This window comes from Oncorhynchus gorbuscha, linkage group LG05 (assembly GCF_021184085.1).
Source record: "Oncorhynchus gorbuscha isolate QuinsamMale2020 ecotype Even-year linkage group LG05, OgorEven_v1.0, whole genome shotgun sequence".
Taxonomy (NCBI): domain Eukaryota; kingdom Metazoa; phylum Chordata; class Actinopteri; order Salmoniformes; family Salmonidae; genus Oncorhynchus; species Oncorhynchus gorbuscha.
This window is the reverse complement of record NC_060177.1, coordinates 31,157,787-31,178,238: the sequence shown is the minus strand read 5'-3', so window position 1 is coordinate 31,178,238 and position 20,452 is coordinate 31,157,787. Positions and strand designations below refer to the sequence as shown.

The following is a 20,452-nucleotide window of genomic DNA, read 5'->3' as shown; positions in this document are numbered from 1 at the left end:
CACACACACACACACACACACACACATCAACTCCCGTATCCTCAGAGCGAGCTCACACACACACACACACACACACACACACACACACACACACACACACACACACACACACACACACACACACACACACACACACACACACACACACACACACACACACACACACACACACACACACACCTGGAAGCTCACGTACCTCTGGTGTTGGTGGCCATGTCCGCCACCTTCTGAAAGGCATCCAGGAAGGCCACTGCCGCCAGCACTGTGGTCCTGAGAGCAGAGCAGAGCAGACAGAACAGACACATGATTGGCACCAGTTCACAAAACACAGCCATTTCAACATAAACAAACATAGTCAGCAGATCTGGCGCCTCTGAACAGACAGCGGGGGATTACATTGTTATCAATGGCACTGGCTGGGATACTCATTGATGGGTACCGCTCTAGTACACACAGGACAGTGGCTGGGGCTTACCGGAGCTGGGAGTGCAGTTTGGTGGCCTTGGCACTGAAGTCCTCCCACACGGGGTATGAACACTGGGAATAAAAGGGACACGTTAGAATCTATATTTTAGGACATTATGCAATAAGACTAGTGCATTGTCTGTACAAATATCTGACAGGTCTGACCTCTGTGTTTTCACTCACAACACCAGTCAACATTACATGCTCTAGACTTGCGTTTGAGCACGACACTAAAAAGGTGCTATCTCCAATAAGGTGCTGTCTAGAACCTAAACGGGTTCTTCAGCTGTCCCCATAGGAGAACCCATTGAAGAACCCTTTTTGATTAAAAAAAGTCTACCTCGAACCAAAATGGGTTCTAGCTGGAACCAAAAATGGTTCTCCTTATGAGGACAGCCGAAGAACCCCTTTGGTACCCTTTTCTCAAAGAGCGTAATATAAAATGAGCACTTCACGTGTAGCATTGCACCTCCCATGAGGAGCAGAATATTCCAGGTAAAATAATGTTACGGTGAACAGGCAGGAAGACAAAAATGTCTGCCATGTTCCCTGGTCTGAGTCATCACTGTCTGTGATTGGGCGACACATCCTCTGTTTCCACCAGCCCCTGGCACCGGCAGATATCAAAGGAAGCAATGAATGGCAACGCAAATCAAACACTAGATTTCTACCCCAAAATGACTGTGTCAAGTTCTCTTCTTCTTTTGCCCCCTATATAGGTGTCCTTTCTCTTTCCCCATTATCACAAGCAAATGATCCACAAGGTAAATAGTAGTAAATGCAGTGGAGGCTGCTGAAGGATGGCTCATAATAACACCTGGAACATGGAAACCATGTGTACCATGCATTTGATACCATTCCACCCATTCCACTCCAGCCATTACCACGAACCCGTCCTCCACAACGGTGCCACCAACCTCCTGTGAGTACATGGTGTTACAAGTGGACTATAACATCCCTTCTACCTGCAGGGCAGAGTGTGTGTCCAGCCCTCCGTGCCGCTCTCTGCCTTTTGTTATCAGACGCTACGGCCTTGAGAGCAGCAGATCATAGGGCTGAAATAAACCTCACTCCACAGCACAGCTGCACAGCTGGGGAGTTAGAGATCTCCAGAAGCAAGTACCCCCCCCGCCGTCTCCAAACCCCCAGCATCCAGGGAGAGAGAGGGCGAGAGGGGATAAGAACCAAGGAGATCGTGGGAGGAAAAGACAAAAAAAAAGAGACTGGAGAAAAAGGGGGATACGGTGGAAAGGGAATGGGAGAGAGGGAGACGGGAAAGAGAGGAGCAAGGATGCAAGGACCCAACCGGAGCGGAGGAGCAGGGATGTCACGGGGGCGTCTCGCTCTTTGATCTGACGTCTCATTCCTGGTGTTTGATGTCCGTTAATTTGGTCTGAAATCAGAGCCGCATTTCCCTGCGGTCCCCAGTCTGTGTTTGAAGTGCTCTAATCTTGCAATGTTGCAAGCCTGACGTCTATCAGGAGAGGCCTTGGGAGATAAATGTGAGACACGGAGCGGGCGACGCCTCCTCTCCATTGCAACCACACCAGCCCATCCCTCATTAACATATTGGGGAATTCTAATCAAATAGAGGGGATCCTGGCGGTGCCCGATTGTGTAACGATTGTTTATTAGGTTCATTGTAGGCCTGGGGATATTTTATTTCCCATCCTCCTCACTCACTCCTACTCGACTTGCAACATGACCCACAAACAATGGGATAAGTACCGCTCTCAATCCATCCATCCGCCTGGATGGTTCCCAGGTAAAGGGAGCAGGCTATTTTCCCTTTAGCTTAATCAAGCGGAAAAACAGAGCCATTAAAGGTGCATTATCAGAAGAAATAAAACAACCCAGAGGCAGACTGATAATGCAGAGTAAGGACAAAAAAAAAGGAAGGAATATCATTTTTCTTCTAAGCAAGTCAGTTAAGATTCTTATTTACAATGACGGCCTACCCCTGCCAAACCCTCACCTAACCCGGACGACGCTGGGCCAATTGTGCGCTGCCCTACGGGACTCGCGATCACGGCTGGTTGTGATACAGCCCGGGATTGAACCTGGGTCTGTAGTGATGCCTCTAGCACTGCAGTGCCTTAGACCGCTGTGCCACTCAGGATCCACATTGCATGACATTACAGCATTGACCGGAGCTCCCCTGATGACAATGGCTTTCGACCTTCGTCTCTCTCGAGCCCGTACGGGAGTTGTAGCGATGAGACAAGATAGTAACTACTAACAATTGGATAATACGAAATTGGGGAGAAAATGGGAGGGAAAAAAATACAAAGTAAATAATAATAATAATAATAATAATCATCTGGAGCTGGAAGTCTGGAGCGGTGTTCTCCTCAAAGGCCACTCAGCTACTGATAACATGCTATTGCATCACCGCTTCCTCTTCTGCACGTAAAGACATCCTCACAGTAGTGACAGCACACAGAAAACTCCACATGACTACCCCTGCATGTCTAGGGGTAGTCATGCCTGACTACCCCTAGACATGCAGCGCATCATCTTTCCCTTCCACCAGCTCTCGCTAACCCCTCAAAATGTTAAAGGTTATCGGTTACATGATGGGCTAGCTAGACTCTGTGGAACACTCCAGTGAGTTGACAGTCCATTGGCCAATATCTGTGCTCAGTGGACTAGAATTATGTTCTGGTGTTTAGCGAACCAAACACATTTACTTGATTGAATGAAAAGCTCACAGCTTCATCACTTTGTTCCTTTGTTCTCTGGAGGATGACATGAACCACAGATTCAAGAGTGGATTAGTCCAATTTCAGCTCTTTAAAAAAAATCGGGCCAATTCAGACTTTTAACGAGAAATAAAACATCCATGCAATAGAGGCTAATTTCACAGTTCTTTACGCTAAAAGCATAGCTCCCATTTTGGATGTGCTGCAACGAATACTGTATACATTCCCTCTACAGCAACTGTATGAGACAAGGAACCAATAGTGGGCCCCTAGCTTATTAAGAAGCCCCTTCACAGGCTGTCGGAACAAGGACAGGGCACAGACAGGCAAGGGCAAAGGGTTAATAGATGCATACGCCTAAGCTTAATTAAGTAAGTAATCGGAAGCAGTGCTACACGTACAAAAGTAAGTCTACTACATGGTGTTTCATAATCTCCAGATCAGGGGAGCTCCTGCTACTTAGATCCAGGAAAGTAGACTCCTCCCAGGGCTTTAGTGTATCAGTGTTCAGCTGGAGTGCTGGACGCAGGCAATGCGCATGACATACGTTTGCTTGAACGGAAATGTTCAGTCAAACTTGGTGGCACCTTAACTTGGGGAGGACGGGCTCGTGGTACCGGACTTGGGGAGGACGGGCTCGTGGTACCGGCTGGAGCAGAATCAGTGGAACGGTATCAAACACTTGGGTTCCAATGTGGTTGAGTCCATTAGCTCCTTTCCAGACATTATTATGAGTCATCCTCCCCTCAGTAGCCTGAGTGTTATGTCTCGTTTCAGGACTAAATATAACGTCTCCACTACTGATAGGAACAGAAAACACTGGATTGGAGCAAGTTCTCAGTAACTTCAACATTACCGGAGGATAGATACTGTACAGAATCTCAAAATGCCTGTGAGCTATTCTTATGGGACTCATGTTAGATCCTCATGTTAGATCCTCATGTTAGACCAAATCTGAACCAGTCATAAATGTCTGTGTTTCACAAGTTTGGAGAGTACAGTACAATACAGTGCAGTACAGTGGAAAACAGTACAGTACAGTTCAGTATAGTAGAGCACACTAAGGTAGAGTACAGTATAACGTACTCTATTGTACTGAACATACCTATTTTACTGTACAGAACTCTGTGCTGTGCTCTACTGTGATGTCTATGTTTCACAATTTTGGACGTCTATGATAGTTTCAGATTTGGTCTGGTCCGGACCAACCAAATGTGGTCTTGTTTGGGGGCGGAGCTCATTACAATAATAGCCCGTGTGTAGAATAATACCCATATATGCAAAAGCAGGATATTGCATATGTCTACCTTTCCAAACCTATTCAGGATACATCACCATGAAGCAAATGCTTTTCATATCCATAATTATGCATTTGTGTTTAGTACACATCAGGGACCCATGATGTAGTTGCGCTACAGTAATTATGTTACTGGATGTAATTCCACTTCACCTACTGTAGTTCAATAACTCAAGGGGTTAGGTCATAGCTGACTGTAGTTCAATAACTCAAGGGGTTAGGTCATAGCTGACTGTAGTTCAATAACTGTCAGGTCATAGCTGACTGTAGTTCAATAACTGTCAGGTCATAGCTGACTGTAGTTCAATAACTGTCAGGTCATAGCTGACTGTAGTTCAATAACTGTCAGGTCATAGCTGACTGTAGTTCAATAACTGTCAGGTCATAGCTGACTGTAGTTCAATAACTGTCAGGTCATAGCTGACTGTAGTTCAATAACTGTCATATTAATAGCTGACTGTAGTTCAATAACTGTCATGTCATAGCTGACTGTAGTTCAATAACTGTCATGTCATAGCTGACTGTAGTTCAATAACTGTCATGTCATAGCTGACTGTAGTTCAATAACTGTCATGTCATAGCTGACTGTAGTTCAATAACTGTCATGTCATAGCTGACTGTAGTTCAATAACTGTCATGTCATAGCTGACTGTAGTTCAATAACTGTCATGTCATAGCTGACTGTAGTTCAATAACTGTCATGTCATAGCTGACTGTAGTTCAATAACTGTCATGTCATAGCTGACTGTAGTTCAATAACTGTCATGTCATAGCTGACTGTAGTTCAATAACTGTCATGTCATAGCTGACTGTAGTTCAATAACTGTCATGTCATAGCTGACACCTCATTTTACTGCAGCCATCTTTGAATCTTAATCTTTGAAAATGTAAAAGGTCAATGCAAACTTTTTTTATTATCTCAATATCAACGTCTGGATAACAATTAAGTACCTTACTGTGATTGTTAAGATTTTTTGTTTATTTTTTTACATTTTTTTTGAAAACAAAGACCAATTTCTCAAACAAGAATTTAGCTAGGACTGTCTGGGAGTGGGGAAGGCAAAACTGAAAACTAGCTGTTATTGGCAGAGGTTTAGAACAATATTTCTTATTGGTCAATTAACAAATGTGCCACCTGGTGACGTCATCAGGTAGGCTAAAACTCCATCCCACCAAAACAGAACATTACAGGCACTCTTTTCAAACAGCTCTTACATTAAAAGGGCATTATCATAATTTTCACAATATTTTTGAAACCTCAGTGTGGAATTATATATCGATATAGTTTTTGGAAAACGTGGTTGCATAAACTAAAGGTGACCTTTGCTTCTGCACATTTCTTCCAGTAAATATGTTTGTGAAATGTTCTGTGTAAATTGTTCAAAGTAGTCCTTGTACATAGAGTGGTATGGTCTGTTAAACTTTGAAAATTGGTGGTTTTTGTTTGGCATACAATTTAAAGTGAAAATTCTGAGTTAAAGCAAAATTCCGTTACAGTGGAATTGCCAAAATATGTGACTTGTTTCAGGAAAATAGGTGTATGTCGCGCGTCACTACTTCGCAGGAGAGCCGTTTGACCGTAGCTAGCCACATATCTTAACAACAAAAGACTCCACTATGCAAGTAACCATTTCAATAGAATGTTTATGATGTCACTGCAACATCTCTTGATAGACGTAGCTGGTAAATTCGCTCTCGCAGAATAACTGACGACTTTACAAACGCTCAACACCCGTTGAATATGGCCGATGTCAGTAAATGTTGGCAAAAAAGCGTAATTAAATTGTTGCTAGCAGCACAGTTGCTTGCTGGATACCCAGCTCTGCTGGGGAGAGTAAAAATGGTTAGTGAGCTGTTCTCTCATTTGTGTCTGGAAGTAGCTAGCAAGCTAGCAAACGTTAGCCAGTTAGCGTGGGTGCTTGACTGCTGTTAGGACAGAACGCTCAGATCGCTCAGATCAACACTACTCCTCGGCCAGAGCGTCCAGTGTGCGCTCGGAATGCTCAGAGAGCAAAACGCTCTGAATTTACAAAACGGACAATCTGACAAAACTCTTGAGTTTAAGGGCAGGGCTATAGCTTAGCAGGGTGTGAACGATGCTGAATGAGTGTAGACAAAGAAGGACTCTCCAGTAGGTATACCAAAATATTCAAAGGCCATTTTCTCAAAAGTGAAGTTACAAGTTTATCAGCTTTCAAAGTAGAATTCCTTTCCCATTGTTCCTCAACTATAGTGTACGATATACCATTTTCTAGCTCGGAGTCTACTTTTATCCAATGTAAAAAAACAACTGCACAAGACCGAATCGAGCCGGTCGGTCACAAATAACCTCTGGATCCAGCCTTCTCCATCCCCTGAACTGTACATGAATACTACCAACTCGGTTTCCACCGTTGCTGCTCCACACCAACTAAGCAGACTGCTGGGTTCTCTCCAGATTGACATTATCTGAGGATAGATACACAAATATGCACCTTAGGTTACTTTTACATCATGTTGGCAAATCATTGCTCTCAAATGACATTAGGATACAGGCAGCAAGTTGAAAGACTGTGTTGCATAATTTATGAGGAAGAGGATCTTACTAATCTAAACATCGTAATAAAAACAAAACTATCCTGCCCAGCCTTTCTGCCCAACCTTTCTGCCATGGGACAAGGTTAATCATAGACTCTGTTGATGTCTTGAGCATTTTAAAATATGTGAAAACATTTGCTACATTTTCCTGAACTTGACCTTATCTGTTTGTGATGTCTGGGGAAGTGTAAGACCCAATGCTCCCACTCATTTCTAGTTCCTAGAGGGGGAGTTAAGGTACCCAAAGGGATGGCCGGTGGAGGTTGATGCCTATAGGGGTCTGACTGGCTGGGGCCTGGGCTGTTCAATGTGTCTAGGTCGTGTCAAGCCCCTTCCAAGCTCTTGATAAAAATAGCAGGTTTGGTTCAATCTCATATCCCCACCCACACAGTACATCTCACTCACTGGTGTGAATGAATGAATGATGGAGGGGGGGGGGGGAGAATAATCTCCCTCTTCACCATTTTACCACAGCAACCTGAAGCCTTGCAGAAATGAATCATGGAAATCACTTAATACGAGAGGCACAGCTTCTTCCTCCATGTCCGTCTCTCTCAATATATCAGCCGGTCTCTCTCACTTTGTGCCTTTTCATTCTCTCTCAATCTGTCTCATATGCTCTCAATCTTTCTTACTATCATCTCCCTTATTTGTTCTAGTCATCCACCTCGCTCTCCATCCCCGGTCTAGTTGTCCCAGGTCTCCACAGTTGTATTTGCGTCGTGGCTGTGGTCGCACCACTCAGCCTAATTGAGATGGGACGCCTGACTGGAGGTTCTCTGTGTGACTGACTGCCACCACTCTGAGGTACTGTATATAGTGGCATTAAAATACATGGCAGGTCTGTGATTGAAAAGCAGGTAGCATTTTGTAGCACTCTCATTGGTGGGGATGCTCACCGATGGCTGTCCATCATGCTGAGACAGTGAGGAATGCAGATGTGTCTTTGAGGTTGGGGTGTCCTTGAGGACATGGGTAAGCATCATCCTCCTTTTTGCCTGGACCCAAACCAAACATTGTCAGTAAGCCCCATAGTAAAATCGAGGTGTCTAGTGAATGGAAAACCATAGTAAATACTTCTGCATGAGAGGACAGTGGATTTTGTTCCTCCAGTAGCTTGATCTTTTTTTTACGGTCAAAAAAATATTGATTTGACACTATTTCGTTCCCCCGTTCATGAATATCAACGCGCTGAGTGGCTTTACAGTCAAGAAATGACTGTGATGAGATGAGTTTGACAGGCCCGACAAAGCCTGCACTGCGAACACCTGGCACTGTCCCAATATGATTTCTCAATCTGAAACCAGTCGATTCGTCTCTAATGAGCCTAACGAGAGACAAGAGAACAGGTGCTCATTTAGAGAGCCAGGGCCCTGAGCCAGGGCCCTGCACGTTGTCGTGGCATCAATGGCCCCTACGAAAGGGATGAATGTTTTGGGGGAGCACGGACACACAGTCACGAGGATGGACGAGGATGGATGTCCTCTCTGGTCCTCTGCCTCTCGGCCCAAAGGTGTCCGGAAATGGGTCACATGTGCAGCTGTTAACAAGCCCTCTGAGCAATGCTGTGGGATCTCCACAGGTTAGCCAGACAACACACACACACACATATTGTGCCTGTAAGTCAAAGGAAGAAACTGTCAAGACTATGCATGTCTTTTGGAAAGCACAAGCTTTGTGGTTCATCCCACATTCATCTGTTTAAGGATCCAAACATTTTTTTTTGTTCACCTAAAATGACATACCAAAGCATATTCTTGATACCATTTGAAAATAAACACTTTGAAGTTTGTAGAAATGTGAAATTAATACATTAGATCTGGTAAAAGACAATACAAAAAAAACATGCGTTTATTTACTTTTTTGTACAATCATCTTTGAAATGCAAGAGAAAGGCCATAATGCATTATTCCAGCACATGCGCAATTATATTTTGGCCACTAGATGGCAGCAGTGTACCCGTATGTGCAAAGTCTTAGACTGATCCAATGAACCAATGCATATCTGTTCAAAATGTTGTATCAAGACTGCCCAAATATGCCTAATTGGTTTATTAATACATGTTCATAACTGTGCAATCTCCTCAAAACAATAGCATGGTATTCCTTCACTGTAATAGCTACTGTAAATTGGACAGTGCAATTAGATTAACAAGCATGTAAGCATTCTGCCCATACCAGATCTGTCTATGTCCTGAGATTATTTTGTTTGTTACTTACAACCTCATGCTAATCACATTAGCCTACGTTAGCTCAACCGTCCCACAGGCATAATCTACAATGAGTCCAGCTGGCAAACAGGCCACGTTATGGACTTCTCCTGCCTCCTGTCTTCACTCTAGTCCCAGGTACCCCCTAACTCGGTCTGTCTCTACTGGCACTGCACTGAGCGAGTGGTCAGCATACACCGGGCCAGCCTATAGAGAGACAAGCTGACCAAGAATGTGACCTCCTGTGCTTTCAAATCAAATCACCTCACATAGCCCGGAGGGATGTCGCCTACACTGCCAGACAGCCCACCCCCCAGCTTGTGTATGTAAGTCACACACATATATACTCGTCTGTGTCTCCTTAAAGGGGGATTACACCCCCCCCCCCCTATACATTCTCTCTTACACATTATACCATACGGTGGGGGGGGCTCTCTCTCTGGAGAACAGAGGGTGAGACGAGAGTCTCTTTCATGTCATTGTGGTTGTAATGTACATTCCTTTCAGTGAAACACCTGACTCTTGTACTGTATGCTAATTTCAGAGAGGCCTCCAGCCTCGCTCATCATGGCACTGTGCTGTATTGCACTGTACCAAACAATTCAGAGGTGGGCTGACTACATATTGTTGACTGTCTCTTTAGTGCAGTTGTGTTGCCAGCTATGGTACTTACTGGGCATGTCTACTGCAGTGTGAACGAAGAGAAAGCCTGGTAGACAGCCAGTGATTCTAGGAGAGGAGACACATATGAGAAGTGACTGTGCGTGCCCTATGGGGGTGTCAATCCCCCTGCAACAAAGGGACCGTGAGGGAGAGAGGGAGGGGATACATCCTCCAGTTGAAACACTTTACTCGGACATGGATCAATTGCATGGGTTCGTAAACATGACCCATCACACATGACAAGGAATTGCATTCCTCAATGAGTTAAGTCTATAGTGCATCATTCAACATATTTGCATTTCATTGCTCAGTGAAGAGATGTTTTTGTCTTCGTCCGTCATGGGGGCACATATCAGCTGGAGAGGATAATCATTGTTCAGAGATAGCATGACCGCACTGAATTTACTGTTAACTACTGTGACAGCATCACTAAACTTTGGTATGTCTAGTGCAAATAACATCTTAAGCATAGCCAGCCATAAAGACACAAATAGCTGAGGCCCTCCTCGCATGTCAATCTCTGTCCAACAACAGGGCATCCTAGGGTCTCCATTCGTGTGTGTGTGTGTGTGTGTGTGTGTGTGTGTGTGTGTGTGTGTGTGTGTGTGTGTGTGTGTGTGTGTGTGTGTGTGTGTGTGTGTGTGTGTGTGTGTGTGTGTGTGTGTGTGTGTGTGTGTGTGTGTGTGTGTGTGTGTGTGTGTGTGTGTGTTTTCCTCTCGTCTGCCACCAACAACAGCAGTCCTTTGAGAGGTGGGTCATTAGTGACAACATGAGGTTGTCATGAGGTTGTCTGGAGGTTGTCATGAGGTTGTCATGAGGTTGTCTGGAGGTTGTCATGAGGTTGTCATGAGGTTGTCATGAGGTTGTCATGAGGTTGTCATGAGGTTGTCATGAGGTTGTCATGAGGTTGTCATGAGGTTGTCATGAGGTTGTCATGAGGTTGTCACGAGGTTGTCACGAGGTTGTCACGAGGTTGTCACGAGGTTGTCACGAGGTTGTCACGAGGTTGTCATGAGGTTGTCTGGGGTTACATGAGAACACGGCAGTCAGCCAATAGCTTAGATCTTACCATGTGGCATCTCACTCTGCTGTGGGGACACCCACTGAAGACTATTGGAGTGGCAGGTAGCCTAGTGGTTAGAGCATTGGGCCAGTAACCGAAAGGTTGCTGGATCAAATCCCCGAGCTGACAAGGTAAAAGTCTTTCATTCTGCCCCTGAATAAGGCAGTTAACACACTGTTAACCGGTAAGAATTTGTTAACTGACTTGTCTGGTTAAATAAACAATTAAAAACATTTTAAGACTACTGCAATGGCCAACCTGAGACTCCAAGTGACCAAAGGAGGATGGATGCTGCTGAAGTTACTGTTTGACCCATATTTTATTATCCTCCATCATGGAGTAAGAGATCAGATGAAGACCATGGGAAATGTGTCTTAAATAATTCATGAGATGAAAGTGTCCAGGAGAGAGAGAGACAGAGACAGAGAGAGACAGAGAGAGAGAGACAGAGACAGAGAGAGAGACAGAGACAGAGAGAGACAGAGAGAGAGAGAGACAGAAAAATGGGGGATGTGGGGGAGAGAAAGAGCGATGCAACCATGAGAGTGGGGGCCAGGGGGTGTCACGGGTTCTTAGTTTAGGATGTTGTTAATCCGAGGTTGCCGTTTGACGTGTCCCCAGCTCCTTCAAAACCCTGTGATGTTCACACAGATAGATGGTCCGTGCAGGAATAATAACCATGCAGAACACCAGCTTCACTTCAATCTTATTCACATGAGACTGGGACTCGGATGACGTGGAAATCCCTGGACGTAGCTTCAAACCCATGATCTCTCACACAGTGGAAAGAAAGGCACAGATGATGAGATGGCAACAACGGTAGTCGTGTTACTGGTCCCAAGTCAGCGCTACGATTTCCTGTTCAAAGAGTAATACTGTCCACATACTAAGTACGCCAAATAATCTGTTGGTTAGTCACAGTGGGTGTAGCTAGGAGTCTGGCTCGCAGTGAAGCCAGTAGACTACCCAGAGAAGAAGGCCAGACCATACAGCAGGCTAGGCCTTCACCATGAGCCATTCAGACAGACACAGTGGTGTGCACTGCTGGACGCATGATGACTGTCGAGGATCTCATGCTTGGCTCACACGGTCTCTTTAAAAATCAGCTTGGCAGAAAATCAATGGTGCTGCTTTCTACAAGAGGCAGAACATCGGCTATCTTTCTCACACAGCCTATAACAGCCGTTTTTCATCTACAGCACGGAGGGGGGGGGGGTCATGGGGCATGTGACAAATCGCATGGTTAAATCTGACAGTTTAACATACATTTATTTTGTGTTAATAAAAGCTGAATACATCCACATTTTTTCAGTCATAAATTATCCATATGGTTATAATCCATATCGTGTTTCGAATGCACATGCTTACCCTAACACACACACACACACATGTTTACCCTAACACACACACACACACACATGCTTACCCTAACACACACACACACACACATGCTTACCCTAACACACACACACACACACACATGCTTACCCTAACACACACGTTTACCCTAACACACACGTTTACCCTAACACACACACACACACACACATGTTTACCCTAACACACACACACACACGCTTACCCTAACACACACACACACACACACACACACGCTTACCCTAACACACACACACACACACATGCTTACCCTAACACACACACACACACACACACACGCTTACCCTAAAACACACACACACACACACACACACGCTTACCCTAAAACACACACACACACACACACGCTTACCCTAAAACACACACACACACACACACACACGCTTACCCTAAAACACACACACACGCTTACCCTAAAACACACACACACGCTTACCCTAAAACACACACACACACACACACACACATGCTTACCCTAACACACACACACACACACACATGCTTACCCTAACACACACACACATGCTTACCCTAACACACACACACATGCTTACCCTAACACACACACACATGCTTACCCTAACACACACACACATGCTTACCCTAACACACACACACATGCTTACCCTAACACACACATGCTTACCCTAACACACACATGCTTACCCTAACACACACATGCTTACCCTAACACACACACACATGGATTCATAGCCTACACGATGACTAGGTTTAACCTGATCTATGCAGAGTAAACCAACGCTCTGACACACACAAAGCACATGCAATGGTGATCGAGCAATTGGATTCAATTATAGTAGATGTCAAAGCAACATTTCCAAAGCAATGACGCGACAAATGCGCAAACCTTGCTGGGGGAAGTTACTATCAAGTATGTGCTGGCTGGGTAGGTAGCCTATCGCCGCACTGTGACAGAATAACGGTTCCATGTCCTCGAGGGTGAAAACAAGCAGATCACAAATGCTGGCAGATCATCCCCTTTTGAAAATAATAGATACATGTTGCGAGCGATAATGATGCCCGACCTACCTTCATATCATTGACAATCGCCTGGAATAGTCCACCTAACGCCCCGCACTCCTTCTCCACCGTCTCCATGTTCACTATATCCAGGGTTCACCAAATACGGACAGGGCACAAAACCCCACCAAAATGTATTTCCACGGTAGAAATAGCGATGCGGAGCCTTCTTCTTCTCTCTGCTTCTGTGCCCAGCGTGAAAGACAGGATGAGGAAGTTTGCTTAAATGAGAAAGGATACACAAATACCGTACAATTATTGTCGTCGACTGTCGGCTCGCTCCCCGTGTCCTTGGAACACCAAGTTAGTGATGATGAGAGAAAAGAGAGGTTGCTCTCTCTCCCGTCCCAGCTGCGGGTCTAGAGCCCGAGTTAGGAGGTAAAGCATGCAGAGGGCACCGCGATGGACACTCTCATCTTCGGGTAGCAAGGAAAAATCGAGTTGTGTTGATGCGCGTTTATAGCTCCGGAGTGATCTATCAAAATGTGAGACAGTAGGTTGGTGAGTAGACCTACCAGGGGAGCGCGAGGCTGCCCGTGATTGGAGCAGAGGCAGTGGGGCTGCGCTGCGGAGTGAGCAGAGCCGGTAATTCGATCTATGGGAATTGAAAGGGGCCGGACAACTCTCTTGTCACTTGGAGGTGGTGTTTATGAGGGAGGGGTTATGCGTGCGGGGGAACGCGCGCGCGCGCACACACACACACACAGACAGACCCCCCCACACACACAGACCCACTATAACACACGAGCCCATCAAATATTTCAGTGCGATAGAAGAGAAACATCAAATAGATGTATATACCATCAAACAATGGCATGGGGGCGCATGCCTACCACAATGTCAATGAATGAGGCACAGGGAATGAGCAAACATAATTTCTAATACAGAGGAGGGTTGACTGTGTGCATACTGTATGACCGGATAATGTTCTCTATCCAAGAACGGGTGAGATGATTATAATATAGTTATGCAGTGGTATGAATATGAATTCAGATAGTACACTGTAGTCTAATTAATCACGGTCTAACGACCAGGTTTGTCACAGATAGCATATTTTTGTTTGTTTAGTTTTAATCATCCAAAAAGCTACTCAAGGCCCCATTGTTGTTGTTTTTTAATAGATCCACAACAACTGAGCCATCACAAAGCCTTTCCCCAGCGCACAAAGGCTTTGTGATGGCTCAGCTGCTTTGGATCAATTCATTAGAGCATTTCACACAATATGGCTATTACACAACACCACAGGATCAACAAATATGCTTTCTATAGTGTTTGATGAAAAAAAAAAAAAAAAATTAAATACATGAAATAGTAGCCGCAAAACACCAGTCTCAACATCAACAGTGAATAGGCAACTCCGGGATGCTGGCGTCCTAGGCAGGAATCAGGACAATAGAATGATGGTCAGATTTGCCAATGGAGGGCAAGCTTTGTATGTGTCCTCTGGATGCACATGTGACATGCTGGTAGAAATGAGGTCAAATGCATATACGTTTTCCTGCATTTTACAGTCCCCGTCACTAGGAGCAGCACCTCTAGTTGATCATTCTCTTGTTTGCTTATGTCCTTATACAACTCATTGAGTGTGCTCTTAGTGCGTGCATCGGCTAGTGTTGGTAAATAGACAGCTACAAAAAATATAGATAACAACTCTTGGTAAATAGTATGGGCTACAACTTATCATGAGGTGCTTTACCTCAGGTGAGTAAAACCTTGAGACTTCCTTAATATTAGAGGTCACACTCAAATAGACACAGACCACCATCACTCGTCTTTCCTGAGGTTGCTGTTCTTTCTTGTCAATGCACGGAAAACCCAGCCAACTGTATATTATCCATGTCCTCATTCAGCCACGACTCAGTGAAACATAAGATATTACAGTTATTAATGTCCCATTAATAGGATAGTCTTGAATGGAGCTCATCCAATTTATTCTCCAGTGATTGCGCATTCGCCATCTCATGACTTGACTTTAACATTCATTTGAAGAATGTTATTTATCTAATTACCTAACTATGTTTAATTGTTACCCAGTTAAATTAATCATGTAACAATTAACTCATTAGGATCTGGGGCACCACGAGAGCAGTTATTTAAAGAGTTACCATCTCCCGAATTAAACTCTAAAAGTTATTTACCTATCACATTATAAACAGTCCACTTATTAATCACAACCTCGTATCATATCATCATTGTCATGCAGGTGAAAGAGGACCCAAAAGCGACTTAACAGAAACAGAGTTTATTAAAGTCCAAAACGGAATAACAGAAATCCTCTAGACTTGTAGAGGGGAAACAACTGGAGAAGCGGCCACAGACTGCAGGTCGCTTCGGGTAGGCGCAGGCCGTAGTCGACTGAGACACCTGCTCACACGCAGCATCTGATGAAGGCAAAAACACGACAGGACAGGGTGATACACAATCACGGCAAAAACACGACAGGACAGGGCGAAACGCAATCACAGCATGGTGAATACAATACAAGGAACCGACGGGACAGGAACGGATCACAAAGGAATAAATAGGGACTCTAATCAGGGGAAAGGATCGGGAACAGGTGTGGGAAGACTAAATGATGATTAGGGGAATAGGAACAGCTGGGAGCAGGGACGGAACGATAGAGAGAAGAGAGAGCGAGAGAGTGAGAGAGGGAGGGGGAGAGAGAGGGATAGAAGGAGGGAAAGAACCAAATAAGACCAGCAGAGGGAAACGAATAGCATGGGGAGCACAGGGACAAGACATGATAATAAATGACAAACATGACAGTACCCCCACTCACCGAGCGCCTCCTGGCGCACTCGAGGAGGAATCCTGGCGGCAACGGAGGAAATCATCGATGAGTGAACGGTCCAGCACGTCCCGAGACGGAACCCAACTCCTCTCCTCAGGACCGTAACCCTCCCAATCCACTAGGTATTGGTGACCCCGTCCCCGAGAACGCATGTCCATAATCTTATGTACCTTGTAAATAGGTGCGCTCTCGACAAGGACGGGAGGGGGAGGGAAGACGAACGGGGGTGCGAAGAAAGGGCTTAACACAGGAGACATGGAAGACAGGATGGACGCGACGAAGATGTCGCGGAAGAAGCAGTCGCACAGCGACAGGATTGACGACCTGGGAGACACGGAACGGACCAATGAACCGCGGAGTCAACTTACGAGAAGCTGTCGTAAGAGGAAGGTTGCGAGTGGAAAGCCACACTCTCTGGCCGCAACAATACCTTGGACTCTTAATCCTGCGTTTATTGGCGGCTCTCACCGTCTGTGCCCTGTAACGGCAAAGTGCAGACCTCACCCTCCTCCAGGTGCGCTCACAACGTTGGACAAACGCTTGAGCGGAGGGAACGCTGGACTCGGCAAGCTGGGATGAGAACAGAGGAGGCTGGTAACCCAGACTACTCTGAAACGGAGATAACCCGGTAGCAGACGAAGGAAGCGAATTGTGAGCGTATTCTGCCCAGGGGAGCTGTTCTGCCCAAGACGCAGGGTTTCTGAAAGAAAGGCTGCGTAGTATGCGACCAATCGTCTGATTGGCCCTCTCTGCTTGACCGTTAGACTGGGGATGAAACCCGGAAGAGAGACTGACGGACGCACCAATCAAACGACAGAACTCCCTCCAAAACTGTGACGTGAATTGCGGGCCTCTGTCTGAAACGGCGTCTAACGGGAGGCCATGAATTCTGAATACATTCTCAATAATGATTTGTGCCGTCTCCTTAGCGGAAGGAAGTTTAGCGAGGGGAATGAAATGTGCCGCCTTAGAGAACCTATCGACAACCGTCAGAATCACAGTCTTCCCCGCAGACAAAGGCAGACCGGTAATGAAGTCTAAGGCAATGTGAGACCATGGTCGAGAAGGAATGGGGAGCGGTCTGAGACGACCGGCAGGAGGAGAGTTACCCGACTTAGTCTGCGCGCAGTCCGAACAAGCAGCCACGAAACGGCGCGTGTCACGCTCCTGAGTCGGCCACCAAAAGCGCTGGCGAATAGACGCAAGAGTGCCTCGAACACCGGGATGACCCGCTAACTTGGCAGAGTGAGCCCACTGAAGAACAGCCAGACGAGTGGAAACAGGAACGAAAAGGAGGTTACTAGGACAAGCGCGCGCGACGCAGTGTGCGTGAGTGCTTGCTTAACCTGTCTTTCAATTCCCCAGACTGTTAACCCGACAACACGCCCATAAGGAAGAATCCCCTCGGGATCAGTAGAAGCCACAGAAGAACTAAACAGACGGGATAAGGCATCAGGCTTGGTGTTCTTGCTACCCGGACGGTAAGAAATCACAAACTCGAAACGAGCGAAAAACAACGCCCAACGAGCTTGACGGGCATTAAGTCGTTTGGCAGAACGGATGTACTCAAGGTTCTTATGGTCTGTCCAAACGACAAAAGGAACGGTCGCCCCCTCCAACCACTGTCGCCATTCGCCTAGGGCTAAGCGGATGGCGAGCAGTTCACGGTTACCCACATCATAGTTGCGCTCAGATGGCGACAGGCGATGAGAAAAATAAGCGCAAGGATGAACCTTATCGTCAGACTGGAAGCGCTGGGATAGAATGGCTCCCACGCCTACCTCTGAAGCGTCAACCTCGACAATGAATTGTCTAGTGACGTCAGGAGTAACGAGGATAGGAGCGGACGTAAAACGTTCTTTTAGAAGATCAAAAGCTCCCTGGGCGGAACCGGACCACTTAAAACACGTCTTGACAGAAGTAAGAGCTGTGAGAGGGGCAGCAACTTGACCGAAATTACGAATGAAACGCCGATAGAAATTAGCGAAACCTAAAAAGCGCTGCAACTCGACACGTGACCTTGGAACGGGCCAATCACTGACAGCTTGGACCTTAGCGGAATCCATCTGAATGCCTTCAGCGGAAATAACGGAACCGAGAAAAGTAACGGAGGAGACATGAAAAGAGCACTTCTCAGCCTTTACGTAGAGACAATTCTCTAAAAGGCGCTGTAGAACACGTCGAACGTGCTGAACATGAATCTCGAGTGACGGAGAAAAAATCAGGATATCGTCAAGATAGACAAAAACAAAAATGTTCAGCATGTCTCTCAGAACATCATTAACTAATGCCTGAAAAACAGCTGGCGCATTGGCGAGACCGAACGGCAGAACCCGGTACTCAAAATGCCCTAACGGAGTGTTAAACGCCGTTTTCCACTCGTCCCCCTCTCTGATGCGCACGAGATGGTAAGCGTTACGAAGGTCCAACTTAGTAAAGCACCTGGCTCCCTGCAGAATCTCGAAGGCTGATGACATAAGGGGAAGCGGATAACGATTCTTAACCGTTATGTCATTCAGCCCTCGATAATCCACGCAGGGGCGCAGAGTACCGTCCTTCTTTTTAACAAAAAGAACCCCGCCCCGGCCGGAGAAGAAGAAGGCACTATGGTACCGGCGTCAAGAGACACAGACAAATAATCCTCGAGAGCCTTACGTTCGGGAGCCGACAGAGAGTATAGTCTACCTCGAGGAGGAGTGGTCCCCGGAAGGAGATCAATACTACAATCATACGACCGGTGAGGAGGAAGGGAGTTGGCTCGGGACCGACTGAAGACCGTGCGCAGATCATGATATTCCTCCGGCACTCCTGTCAAATCGCCAGGTTCCTCCTGAGAAGTAGGGACAGAAGAAACGGGAGGGATGGCAGACATTAAACACTTCACATGACAAGAAACGTTCCAGGATAGGATAGAATTACTAGACCAATTAATAGAAGGATTATGACATACTAGCCAGGGATGACCCAAAACAACAGGTGTAAACGGTGAACGGAAAATCAAAAAGAAATAGTCTCACTGTGGTTACCAGATACTGTGAGAGTTAAAGGTAGTGTCTCAAATTTGATACTGGGAAGATGACTACCATCTAAGGCAAACATGGGCGTAGGCCTGTCTAACGGTCTGAAAGGAATGCTATGTTTCCGAACCCATGCTTCGTCCATGAAACAACCCTCAGCCCCAGAGTCAATCAAAGCACTGCATGTAGCACCCGAACCGGTCCAGCGTAGATGGACCGACATAGTAGTACAAGATCTAGATGAAGGGACCTGAGTAGTAGCGCTCACCAGTAGCCCTCCGCTTACTGATGGGCTCTGGCCTCTTACTGGACATGAATTAACAAAATGTCCAGCAACTCCGCAATAGAGGCACAGGCGGTTGGTGATCCTCCGTTCCCTCTCCTTATTCGAGATGCGAATCCCTCCCAGCTGCATGGGCTCAGTCTCAAAGCCAGAGAGGGGAGATGGTTGCGATGCGGAGCAGGGAAACACCGTTGATGCGAGCTCTCTTCCACGAGCCCGGTGACGAAGATCTACCCGTCGTTCTATGCGGATGGCGAGAGCAATCAAAGAATCCACATCTGATGGAACCTCCCGGGAGAGAATCTCATCCTTAACCACTGCGTGGAGTCCCTCCAGAAAACGAGCGAGCAGCGCCGGCTCGTTCCACTCGCTAGAGGCAGCAAGAGTGCGAAACTCAATGGAATAATCCGTTATGGACCGTTCACCTTGGCATAAGGAAGCCAGGGCCCTAGAAGCCTCCCCACCAAAAACTGAACGGTCAAAAACCCGAATCATCTCCTCTTTAAAGTTCTGGAATTTGTTAGAGCAATCAGCCCTTGCCTCCCAGATAGCTGTGCCCCATTCTCGAGCCCGGCCAGTAAGGAGTGAAATGACGTAAGCAACCCGAGCTCTCTCTCTAGAGTATGTGTTGGGTTGGAGAGAGAACACAATCTCACACTGCGTGAGAAAGGAGCGGCACTCAGTGGGCTGCCCGGAGTAGCAAGGTGGGTTATTAACCCTAGGTTCTGGAGGCTCGGCAGGCCAGGAAGTAACAGGTGGCACGAGACGTAGACTCTGGAACTGTCCAGAGAGGTCGGAAACCTGAGCAGCCAGGTTCTCCACGGCATGGCGAGCAGCAGACAATTCCTGCTCGTGTCTGCCGAGCATGGCTCCTTGGATCTCGACGGCAGTGTAACGAGCGTCTGAAGTCGCTGGGTCCATTCCTTGGTCGGTTCCTTCTGTCATG

General features: G+C 46.4%; 1 protein-coding gene across 6 annotated transcripts in view; it reads right to left on the bottom strand.

Moving 5' to 3' along the window:
- Positions 1–13,979, bottom strand: part of mtss1lb (MTSS I-BAR domain containing 2b) — a 74,765-nt gene extending 60,786 nt beyond the window's left edge. For 4 of the 6 annotated variants that reach the window (XM_046349615.1, XM_046349612.1, XM_046349614.1 and 1 more), the window contains exons 1-3: positions 13,425–13,978; positions 476–537; positions 197–270 (exon numbers count right to left, since the gene is read on the bottom strand). In XM_046349615.1, the coding sequence (XP_046205571.1) occupies positions 197–270; positions 476–537; positions 13,425–13,493 (205 nt within the window). In that variant the 5' untranslated portion in view covers positions 13,494–13,978. Of the gene's footprint in view, positions 1–196; positions 271–475; positions 538–13,424 lie in introns of all 6 variants that reach the window. The other 2 variants (XM_046349611.1, XM_046349613.1) reach the window with 1 other exon arrangement.
- Between the last annotated feature and the right edge of the window lie 6,473 nt (positions 13,980–20,452).